Here is a 12,526-nt window from a genome sequence, read left to right as displayed (position 1 = left end):
TTGGTGGGTGGATCATATTCTTCAAGTTGGAAAAACAGTAAAGTCTTGGCAGTAATGGTCTTGTACATTTTCTTATTAATAGATGTTCCATGCTTGTTTTTGTAATAACAGAAAAAAAGCTCACAGGTAATCAATGTGATCTGTCATCTTGCTACTACTGTTTGCAAACTTGCAATTCCTAGGTTAGCCAAGGCATGGCCCTATTTGCCCTAACCAACCTCACTCCCTTTGCCTAAACCTAAGAAACTCCAACCAAAAAATGCAATGAGTGCTAGCCAATCAGAGGGAGGGTACAGTGGGTCATTCCTTTGCAAATCAAGAGAATTCAAATTTGCCTACTGTTAACTTCTGTTGACCTCTGTCCTTGATTACAATCGCTCCATTCAAAAGTGTTGGAAACACAGGCTGGTTTAATAGATAACACCAAAGTTTTAAAAAAGGAACCAGTCAAAGAACCACAGCTTAAGAGTGAACCATAACAGTAAAGTGGGACGGCTTGACAATGAGCAGAAACTCACTGAAACTCCATAAGATGAGGATGATTATTCTTTGTAACTTCATCACCACGATGTTCTCACATTATTTTATGCTCTTCCCATTAACAGCTGCGGCTGGAAGTGTGATGTTTTCGTGTTGAACATTCATATCATTCTCATGAACACGATATCTCAACAATACCTTGAGGGAATTTCAACAATGAATTTTGTGGTGAAAGTTCAGGGTCACTGTGACCTTGTGTTCATCTTGCTCTTGTAAACGTGGTGACTCAAGAATTCATGCGCTAATTCTTACAAAATTTCACACAAATGTTTAATAGGATAAAATTTAAACTTTACTGTGACATCATAACGTTATATAAAAACACTCTGGTCATTATATAGGATCAGTGGGGAAGTCATTTGGTCAGACACTGAATAGGTGACACTATTCTTGGGTGTCCACCTTGAAACTGTATAGATCTCCTGCATTGCTGGGATGAGAATGTTTGTAAATGTTTGTTTTAGAATATGTAGTTTCCTTGCAGCAACATTCACACTGAATAATTAACTACTGTCATGGCCACATATGACTCTATACAGACATGGATGTAAACCATAACCGCAACTTGACTGGTTTGTGGACGCATACAACCTTGAGGTGGTAATTCTAGTTACATTATCATTTGATATATTGCTATTATAGAATATTGCTTTGAAAAAAATAGTTTGATATGCTGGGGATGCTTATGAGCAAGCAGTCTTAGTTTTTATCTTATTGATAAGAATTAAGAGAACAGAAGGAAACCAATTCTATTTTACCAAGAAACCATAACTATTTAACTAAACAGTATAAAAAACAAAGACCACTCAATCAGTCAGTCACACCTCGTCACTGAACAAGGGTCTTATCAGCTATGGAAATCCATTCATCAAGTCTATTCATAGCTGACAGCCCAGGAGGTTATGAAAGGAGTGCCTCACTGAAGCACACTGGGGTCCTAGTCTCATCTCCTCTTATCTAATTACACTCCTGTAGCCCTCATACATATAAATCCACCAGATGTCATTTCACACAGACTGGTCTCATCACCCTGCAGATTTAGATTAGAATCAGATAAGGTACACAAGCTAGGTAGCTTAAAATAGGATCTCTTTATTGAATCCATACACAACAGTGACAGTTTGTGTAGCATGGTTTATGGCTAAGGAGCTAAGGCTTATTGTCCATTTTACACACTTGCAGTTGGGTACCAACCAAAAAAAAAAAAAAAAAGACAACAATCTGCTATCACATGTTGATCCATACTCCATAACCCCTGTCCCCTAAAAACTCGACACAGTCCTGCAGTTGTCACAAATACAGTGTGGCATATTTGACAAATAATGTGATAAGAGAAACATGATATTACTAGTTGTTAACTACATCAACATGTATTTATATCACCAAAACTGATGGTAGATGAGGATGTCACACTTTCGTACAACCTGCTTAGACAAAACACTGTCAGGAAATAGGTTTAGCTGAGATCTTGGGCTGACAGTTGATATATTTACAATTAGCTGTAACAATTCTGTAACTGTGTGTGCACACAGAAATGTCCAGGGAGGTCAGACAGGATTATTTTGGCATGGATTTGCATGTAAGGTCCTAAGGCATACAGAGTGGTGAGGTGAGAAAAGTCCAGTCCTGGTGGATCACAATGGCCTCACTTGAATGACATTAACCTCCGCCGAATCTTTAGCTTTGGAGGTCATATCCAGGTGCTGGAAGTCATTGCTGGTGATAATGAAAACGATGGAGGAGGAGCTGAAAGTCACCCTCTTCTTGGGTCGGTCCCTGCTGCCGCACGACCCAGACACAACAATTGGTCGAATTGGACGCCGTTGGACCGGAGCCAGAGGACGCTCTTTGAGGCTGCGCTGAAGCCAAGAGAGCCGCGAGCACAGCAGCTGCAGCAAACAGCGGCGGAACTGTGAGAGGACGAGTCAGAGGAGAAGCAGTGGAAAGGATTGTATTTTACACAGGAATTAAATAGCACCATTTGCTCACTCAGTTGCCCTTCAAACACACAAGATATCAGCCTATATATATATATATATAACAGCAAACTAAGATTAGGGGACAGTTTCATCCAACTGACACAATAAATGCATAATGTACTAATTAAGGCTTGGGTAATTAGATAAAAACAAACAATACATATTTTATTCACATCCTAAACATTTTTCCTGCATTTTTGCGGAATTTCACCTCTAAAAATGTATCTGTGGGGAATCAAATTCTGCACCATTTTGCGTAAAAGTACTCCAACAAATGTTCATAAAAATACTAGTTTCTTTTACAAGTATTAAAATAATTCTGATTTTTCTGCTCAAACCACAAATTGGAGCAGCATAAGAAGAGAACAAAACATTGCTCCTAACTCAGATGCTATTGATTTGCCCTATCTGTCCATATTAAATTGCAGACCAGTCCAGCTGGGGTCATTGGAGGGGAAAAAATCGACTGAATACCCAGAAATTGGTCAATCAGAACTCACCAGCAAAACATAAATAATGTTTTCCAAAACCCTGCAAAACATGTGCTAAACAATAGTGGAGGGACTTATTCCACTGAGGATAGTGCAGGAAAGGTGCACAGTTCACTGATGTCTTATTATTTGCAGGTCTGTAAATTGACCCAGAATAGATATAAAGTTCTTCACTGCAGCTTTCAAATCTACAACATATTATTTCCAGCACTGTGGGACTACCAACCTTTCTGCTCATGAACACATAGATGAGGGGGTTGTAGGCCGTGCTGGACTTGGCAAAGAACGAGGGGATGATGGCCACTGTGGGAGAGACTATGCTCTTCCTGCCAAAAGCCTCCAACATGGATACGACAGCATATGGCGTCCAACAGACCAGGAAGCAGGAGATCATCAAGAAAAACATGACGGCCACCTTCTTCTCGTACCGCAAGATCTTGATGATCTGTACGGTCTGGAGGTCCTGGATGGAGCGCAGCTACAGAAACAGGAGACAGTAGGATGCAACTGTGAGGTCAAGAAAAGCACCGTCTTTGTAATTTGCATAATGTCTCATTACTATGGATTCCAGAGAAAATCTACCCTCTCATTTTGCATGTGCCAAATGTGAAAATGTAATAGTAGCACAATTGGAGAAGAGTTGTAAAGCCAGTGAAGTAATTTAACTACCCACAGTTTTCTAACATTATCCCAGCACTCCTGAGTGTACTTAATTAAGAAAATGTGCCTTTTAGTGCTAATGAATTTAAGTTTTCATTTGAAAGATGGAGAATGTGTAAGTTTTCCTTTAAAAAATTGCTTGACTGACACTTTAAACTAGATCACACTCTTCAGGTAAAGTGAGAAGATGAGAAGGCATTTTCTAAACTTTCTCAAATCTGCCATCTGCAACAGCTGCCATCACCGCAAGCTTCTGTTTCTTTGTATCATGAATTCAAAAAGTGTCTTTCTAATTTATGTTCTCCATTTCTTATGACACCACAGTCTGTTTCCATTGTAATGTTCTCCTGTTCTCCAGGTTTTCAAGGACGTGTATGCTGAGATTGTCTGGCTTTACCAAAGCACGCTGCTTTTCTATCAAGCCAAAAATACTCTGTAGGGTTCAGAGAACTTCTTTTTGAAGATTTTCAGAGCATCTCCCAAAATGCTATGATGTGTGATGAGTTCTCCAGGCTACTGAGGTGTTCAGGGATTTTTGTGGTGCTCTCACACTTCCTATAAAGTTGTGAATATGTAGGGAAGGAAAGATAACAGCTGTACCAAACTGTGATGCAGACAGACATCTGAGTCATTTGATTAGAATTCTGTTTTTCCAATTTACACATTTGCTTACATACTGTCCTTTTCAAACACTCAAGCAATGTGGTAATCACAGCTAAAGATGATACTCATGATGATACCACTCACATGTCATGTATCACCAGGCTGTCTTCTGCTTATGATGACATCAGTGACACTTAAAGGTGCTGTATATAAAATTTTTTGAACATTAGCAGCAAATAACAATTTGGTATGTAAAGATATCATGGAGTAATGGCATCCTCAGCAAAGATTGAAGTCCTGCTCCCACTGTGTGCATTGTAAAGAGCTTCTCCGTTCCTTGTTGTGGTAGATAGTTCAGCTGCAAATACATGTTAGTGTTTGCGAGTCTGTTCTCATTCCGAAGTAATCAAATACCACTGCTCTGTCAGTGCTTTAGGCATAAGATCCCGACACCAAAAGGCAACTTTCACGTCTGCATGATAAGCCTGTGGATGGCATCATGTGAGAAAGCGGAAAGATAGAATAGATCGCAGATTGTTGATGCCCTGGCATTGGTTATCATGTGCTGTTGTTGCCTAAACACAACCACCTGCAGCGTAATTCCACTATGTGCTTGTGTTGACATTATGGTAGCAGCATCCCAGAACATAAACAACAGACTCAGAAGGATACCTAGAGTGTAATAAGTAGACGAAGAAGTCCACTGCAGAGCCGCAATATGTGATCACTTGGGATGAGAGCAGATTGGTGGTATCCTGCTGGCTGCACTCATATGGTGGTTAAGGAAGGTCACTATTGATAACGACCACCGAATTGTTAAAAAAGCATAATGCCCACCCTAAGGTTAACACTGTTGGCATTTTTTCTGTTGTTAGCACTGCTTCTGTTGTTAGCGCTGTTATTGTTGTTAGCACTGTTTGCGCTTGGAAGTGCTAGCCACCATCTCAGCCACTTCCATGTTGAGACCCATATGTAGACAATCCCACCTCAGACTCAAAATACACAGCTCCTTTAAAGGCTGCACCTCTGAGGTTCAGTGCAGGCACAAGGAAAAATAAGTTTTCCAATGATTTCCACTGACGAGCCCTGAACGCAATATATATGATAAGAGAGCCTGTGATGAAAGAGGACTGAAAGGCAGCACTTGGTCAGTGAAGGTCAAGGAGTTTCATTTCATTAAAATGAAAATCCAGTTGAATCTCTAAAGTCTGTACAGACTAATAATGTTCCAAAGATCTGCACACTTCATTATTTCATCTCTGTAATTAAAGAAGGCAATCTTTTGCAGAAAATGTACCGGTGCTTGCTGCCAAAAATTTACAGTTACATGTGAAATTGTTACTGAATCAGCTTTAGTTGAAGTGACAGCTGAAATACAAATTCTGAAAGAAGTTTAAGTGTGAGTTATTATGGAAAGAAGCTACATTTTCAATTTTGGTGTAAGAAATTAATTTAGTTGAAGTGTCAGTTTAGGTATAAATTGAGTGAGGTTGAAGGCTAAGTGCTGAGGGGAGTTGAAATGTCAGTCGCAGTGTAGGTGAAAAAGCGAGCTGGAAGTCAGTTAAGGTGAAATTCTGAAATACATTTGTGGCAGTTCATGTATGTAAACTAAAAGGCACTGGCTGTTGTAGTGTCAGCTGAAGGGTTAGGGCTGAAGAATCCTGAATGAACAGTGGAAGTTGTGGGAGGGTGCTGTTTGAAGGTAAAGACATGAGATCTAAAAGGGTTTGATGTGTTACTGATATCGTGTGTGATTAAAGATGATAGTTCAAGTGTGTGCACTATAAGCACTTGAAAGGTCAGCTGTGGCATTAGATCTGAAAGGTGTTGGAGAATAAAAAAACAGTTGAAGTGTCACACTGAGATTTAATAGTAAATAATAATAGCTAGGGATGTTACGATATCAAAAACTCATGGTACGATATTGTAGCAATAAAAGAAAAATCCATTATACGATATTGATCACAAGATTAAAAAATGTGAATTACCCAGAAACAATGAATGGTTACCCAAAAAAAAAAATTTTATTGAATAATAACTTTGATGTGGACATAAGCCGTTTTCTCATTGGGTCTGAGCCTCAGTTTGCAGACTTTGAGTCAAGGAATGGATAATTGATCAGTTGATCCAATCAGAGCTGATCAGATCAGATCAGTGGATGAGTGAAGCAGCTGCCACAGAGGCCGGTGAAAGCACTTCACTGTGCTTAGTGTTCTACTGCTCCGTCTGTGCTCAGAGTACGCTCTGTGCTCCGGGAGTATGGTGCAATGAATTACTGACCAAAATGCTGTGCCAGATGTTGACACTGTGGTGGGTCAAATAAACACATGTGTGGGAAACCCTGTCTTCAGAATATCACACTTTTAACACTTATGTCTGTAAAGATTGAAAGCTCAAATGGGCAAGATGGAGTTAATTAAATCAGCCATAACTCTAAATGGGGAGGAGCTCAATTGTCAGTTTCTGCATTCATCTTTAATTTTTCCCACCCTGATTTTGGTCCAAAGATTTTGATCAACAACCCCCCATTTACAAGTCTATGCAAATCATTCTGTTTATCAGTCTAACTCATAATTTATTAAATATGCTGACAAGTGAACAGCATGTCTTACCATTTGCACTGTGTAGAGGATGTTCCCATAGCAGTAGATCATGATGCCCACAGGCACAAAGAAACAGGCCAGGAGGAAGAGGAGGATGAAGGAGGCATCATTTGGGTCTTTAGATGCCCAGTCAAGGGAGCAGCCCAGCTGATGGATCTCCAGTGTGTAGCGGTTCCACCCCAGCAGAGGAGCCCCAGTCCAGGCCAACGAGTACAGCCAGATGTGGCCGATGGCCCGCCATGCCCAGGGGAAGTCCACCACCTGCGCATGGACCACCCGGATGTAGCGCTCATAGGCCAGGGCTGCCAGAGTCATGATGGAAACTATGCCTGTCAGCGGAGGGAGAGAAACAGCCATGCTGAGTAATGCAGAGCGCTCACTGCAAGATCTGGGTCAGTGGCTACTCAGCGTCTCTTTGGACTGAATGAGTTTCATCATGCTATGTATAAACAGCATTCTGAACATCTTGGTGCTGAATATCACATTCAAGCTTTTTTTTTATGAGTCCTTGAAAATTCAAAGAAAGTTACTTACCACCCACACACCTCTAAGACCTGTCTTGCACAGCTGCTTTTCCACACAAAGTGAAGTTCAAATGTTGTCTCATATTCAATACATTTATCACTCTTGTGCTTATGTTGTGCATTATTTTGTTCTCATTATCTGCAAGTCAGGGTCAAGGTACAGTATCCAAAATCGCTATGCTTTATATTTTTAGTCAACATACATCACACACACCCACGTAACCTATCAAGTATCATACAGCCTATTACCAGTCATTTTTGTTTAGTATTTACAGACTATTTGAAGGTAAACTGTTACGTTTATGTTGACATATAAAACTATAACAGTTATTTGTTTGCAATTTTATGTTCTTGAAATAAGTAATATATTTTTCTGTATTTTGTCATTTCATAAAGAATATTGCAATCACATAAATCCCCTGAAATATTTTAATATTATTTTGGGCTTTATTGCCCTATTGCTCACCCCTTGTGATTAAATAAATAGAAAATATAATAATAAAACGAATACTTTTTGTGGGGTGTGGGGCACGAGAGAATAATCAAAATAAGATATCTTCTTTTTCCAGCAAATTTGTCATATCTGAGTTCAGTTCCACATAATTATGAAATTTTGACCATTTTTCAGCCTTTTTCTTATCTCAGCCTGATCCTTATTTAAGATCTTAAAATGCTTTTTTACCTCCAGGCACTGTACTGATCTTTACTTACAGAAAGATCCTGAATAAAAAATTAATGGCTTATAATGAGCCTGCACAATTTTTGAGTTTTGTCTTACTGATCAGATTTAATTGTATTTTATCTGTTTTCAGAGTTGAGAAACTCTGAGAAGCCTATGAGCACAGCAAATTAACTCCTGCTGATTTATTCTTTTGTTACTTATTTATCCTAAGGGGTAGTTTGGGAGAAAGGGACCAGAATCTAGTAATCTCCAAAGAAGAAGGTAATTTTCTTCTGATAAGACAAAAAGCAAAGACTATTGTAAACAACAAAATTTCCCTTTGAGGTAATTCGTTCATGAGGCCTTGATTAATAGGGGAAACATAGGAAAAGTATCAGTGAACACACACTCACAAATCGGAACACAGTTACTAGTTTCAGGTTATGCTGGAGCCACAGCTACCCAGCTAGAGTTTCAGCAGGACGGACGTGCATTGACAAAGCTGCCAGGGTTTATCACCGCAGCCCCTGTGAGAGAGAGAGTGTGTGTGTGTGTGTGTGTGTGTGTGTGTGTGTGTGTGTGTGTGTGTGTCGGACACACTGACACAAGCCTCCTCTGAGTAATACATATGATAAGGCAGAGAGATGACGACATGTTTCGAGTACAGAGGACACAGACAGAGTTATCGGATTTATTTATGTACACTTCGATTTTTACATTACACTTACACTTTATTGTGTGAGCAGGGAAACATATATTAAACTCATGTAAGCAGGTGCAGGAAGCCAGTGACATTCACACTAAATATACCTGAATGTGTGGGCCAAAGCAGGCCAAACGGCACATCCTTTCTGCTCAATGTCATGCCTATGATAAAAGACATCTTGAATAGAAAGATATCAACTGCAAATCTAGATGCAAACACCTTCTTTGCACACTTTTTATTTGAAATTCTCCCCCTGACACATTTGCAATGCAAACCAGATCAACAATGTCAGTGTTGCAGCAACTGTGCTGCCACATGATAGAGGCAGGATCTTCAGATCATGTGCAAAAGAGCCAATGTCAATTAAAGGACAATAACATCATACAAGAGTGCAGCCATACGGTGCTTTTCTTCGTTTAGTTTGCTGACAAAGCAGCAAAAGCTTAGGGGTTTGCTCTAATGAGCTCATTATCACACATCCATCCTCCCTGAGCCATAATTCCTACAGGGGTGGGACCTGGAGAATGACCCTCACTGTTCATTCACACTTCACTGCTGAATACAGTTGTGCTGGAAATAAATGGACAATCGTTTGTTACAGAATGGAAGCTGTAGGCGCATTGTAGGTGACAAATACCCTCCTCTGCATTAAGCAATGACCTGCACAATATGCTCACTTTGCATTAAAGACACATACTGTCAGAGACATTAGTATTTAATTGGATTGGATTCAAGGTCGTTAGATTTAACTGCAGCTCACTGCGTGGGAAGACTAAACTGGTTTTTGACCAAAAGAGTATTTCAACAATTCACAAATTAAGCGTGAACAAGAGCTAATAGTAGTACCACCTTTTAAAAACAGCTTTTTCCTTTTTTCATATAGCTATATATTTTATAGAAAGTGTTTATATGTGGAATATGCTTCTTTCATGTGTTACCAGTAATGTGGATGAGCTTATCTCTGGCTCCTACATAATTACACGGTATTAAGCTGCCTTTTCTCATATTCTGACTGTAAGAAAAAAAAAAATAGGTGTAAGCGGTTAAATAAATTCGCCTTGAACTAATTTACTGAGAAAAAAAAAAGTTTACGTGGCAATACTGATCCATTTAAAATATACGCAAACAAATATCGTTTTCTAATTTAATGTTTCTTACCAAATAAGCTGTTGCTGAAGCCGTCCCAGATGCATGTCGCGTGGCTCCATGTCCACCCGCCTTTGACGCACGCGGCAAACGTAAAGTTTATTCCGATGACAGAAACCAGCAAATCACTCAAACTTATGTTGACCAGCAACAAATTGGTGGGCGTCCGCAGTCTCTTGAATTTGCAGTACAGTATGATGACAACAACGTTGTTACAGAAGCCGAATACTCCAATGGTCCCGATGGTAAAAGCGAGAAGTTTGTACGTGCCAACTGTAAAAAAATAATGTTCAGTACTTCTCTCCGCTCTGGTTTCGTTGGCGGGATTCATTGCGTGGATAAAAACTTGGTGTCCAGCATTGTTGTGCTGCGCGCGGTGAATGTGAGCGCGCGTCCTGGAGCACGAGACACTATACGATCCACTGCGCTCCTCCACGCGCTCCCCGCGCCGCTCATTCAAACCAACCCCGAGACTGCTGTTTGCTGAAACTGGGTCAATGTACCACTGTCATATCAAACAGATTGTAAGCATTACACTTCCGGCTTTACTTTCAAGATAAAATACTTTTTTGACCTACATGTTTGGTGACAGACACGTGCCTAAGTATACATGACACTCAGAGTTAAAAATAAAAGTACACAGAAAGAGCAATTTAGGAACATTGTTTTTAAATAATGTTACACAAATAATACGGCACAGATGTTGCAGTAATTCTGTTGTATTTCTTGTAATATTTTATTTTGAAGCCAAAGTCTCCAAAAGATCTCCCGTTTAGCTGTGACTAACTGCGGAACAATTGATGTAACCCTCAATTCAATAAGACAGAGATGTCACATCTACTCTAAGAGTATATATGTGTGTTTGTATACATCAAAAGAATATTAAAAGTGTTTTTAAATGCATTTGTGACTGCAGATTACACTTATTTGACGTTTATTATGGATACTTTGAGGCTGAATAAAATGTAAATTTGTTATCATGTATAAACACTAACAAGGAACAAGGAACTCTTCTGACTGCTGAAAAAACATGTCTGTTTCCATACCCAGTAACTCTCACCTTCTGCACAGGGGATGTATATCATGTTTTTTACACCTACTCACTGGAACCTCACAGGGAAATCCAATCATGCTCCTGCCTACATGAAATAGTACACTTATAGTGGGTGCCTGTTTTTTATTATAGAGATAAATCTTTTTTTTCTTTTAAGGATGAGAGCTTAACAAAATTATAGGAGAGTGTGTGTACAACAGCAAAGGAAGCACCAAAAAGGGGAAAGATTTTTTTTCATTATGCAAAGGCCTGGCAGTGGTCAAGTCACTTTCCAACTTCCACATTTTTGCATGCACCAGGCATCAAAATGACGACATCTCATCAAATGCTGATTTTGGCCCTGTGCCTGCCTGAACCTTGTGTGACATTTCAGGGTGCTCTCCTTCCCCAAGACGTCTCCTCCTGTGTCTACACAGAAATGTCACTTTGCTGAGATGTTGGATTCCCGCAGTGACGTTGTTTGCGTCTGACCTCATTTCTCAGTGCCCTACAGGTTGATTCAAAATAGCAGATCTCTCTCGAATAACACAGGAGATGTGAGTGTGTGCGTTGGGGATGTGCATGAGACATGGACTCTAGGAAGGTTTTAATTATGCTGCAGGGATTTGTGCTTATCAACTTGTTGCACTTGTGATGTTCATTAGTTTGAAGGTTATTTGAGGTATAGATGAAGCATGATCACAGTTGCCAGGAATTATGCTACAGACTGGCACCAAATAAAATTAATTCTTTTTTTATGACACCGGTGCTCTGAAAGAGAAATGTTAGAGCTGAGGTCAATGGCTCATTTTCCTGTCATGCTTTCCCACTGACCTCTTAGAGAAAAGATTGCTGCGGAAACAACTGTGTGATAATGCTGCTCTGCTGAGGGAAAAAAAGTTGCATCATCATTGATCCATAGATGTATTGTGCAGGCCAGCAACATTTCAAAATAAACAGCAAAATCCAATTAAAAAATAGGTCAGCTGCATTCAAACACAATCTAGGAAAAATAATTCAAATATTTGTTTTAAATGTCAGAAATTGAGCAGGCTTTATAGACAAGATCCTGCATATCTTTCTGGTATTACATGTTCTCTGGGGGTGTCTCTCTTTTGTGTTTTTCTGCTGCTGAAATAATCATCAGTACTTAAGGATAGATGCTTCTTATTGGGTTTCCACTTTGTTTTTATTATTTTTTTTAAATCTCTGGTCAGAGTTTCTGCAACTAGGTCAAGCTTCCAATCAACGCGTTCCTCCCGTATTCTTCCATCTGTCTCTCCCTCTACTACCATTTGTTTGTTGCTCTCAATTTACTAAGAGACAATGAACATAATATCCTGTATTGAGTGAAGCCGTCTGAGCGTATCTCTCTGTAGCAAAGCACATCTGCTTTCCTGCACACAAGCAACCACTGCTGCACCCCTTGAGATGCAATTACTGTAGCATTACACTCCACTGTGCCGTGATTTGGTTCTATAATGAATTTTTAAGTGGCTTTTCACTGTCGCAAACATCAGCACTTTAGACATGACAAGGTAAACTTCAATATCATTATGTCTTTATTGATATTCTCTAGT

The 12,526-nt window shown here is 39.6% G+C and overlaps 1 protein-coding gene across 1 annotated transcript; it reads right to left on the bottom strand.

The window, feature by feature from the left end:
* Window positions 1-1,612: 1,612 nt before the first annotated feature.
* Window positions 1,613-10,400, bottom strand: opn3 (opsin 3). Its single transcript, XM_042502647.2, has 4 exons — window positions 9,926-10,400; window positions 6,886-7,205; window positions 3,237-3,488; window positions 1,613-2,450 (listed from the first exon to the last, which is right to left on the bottom strand). The coding sequence occupies exons 1-4, from the start codon at window positions 10,242-10,244 to the stop codon at window positions 2,175-2,177; spliced, it is 1,167 nt and encodes a 388-aa protein (XP_042358581.2). The 5' UTR covers window positions 10,245-10,400; the 3' UTR covers window positions 1,613-2,174.
* Window positions 10,401-12,526: the final 2,126 nt, after the last annotated feature.

The sequence above is a fragment of the Plectropomus leopardus genome, chromosome 13 (genome assembly GCF_026936395.1).
Source record: "Plectropomus leopardus strain MGB_pleo_1.0 chromosome 13, ASM2693639v1, whole genome shotgun sequence".
NCBI classification, from domain to species: domain Eukaryota; kingdom Metazoa; phylum Chordata; class Actinopteri; order Perciformes; family Serranidae; genus Plectropomus; species Plectropomus leopardus.
The sequence above is the reverse complement of the archived record's forward strand: the minus strand, read 5'-3'. Positions and strand labels throughout refer to the sequence as shown.

Coding starts and splice junctions, on each gene's coding strand:
- opn3 (XM_042502647.2), bottom strand. CDS start 10,244: ATGAATCCCGCCAACGAAACCAGAGCGGAGAGAAGTACTGAACATTAT. Junction 7,206..9,925: donor CTTCAGCAACAGCTTATTTG/GTAAGAAACATT, acceptor CTCCGCTGACAG/GCATAGTTTCCATCATGACT. Junction 2,451..3,236: donor ATGTGTTCATGAGCAGAAAG/GTTGGTAGTCCC, acceptor GTCCTCTCACAG/TTCCGCCGCTGTTTGCTGCA.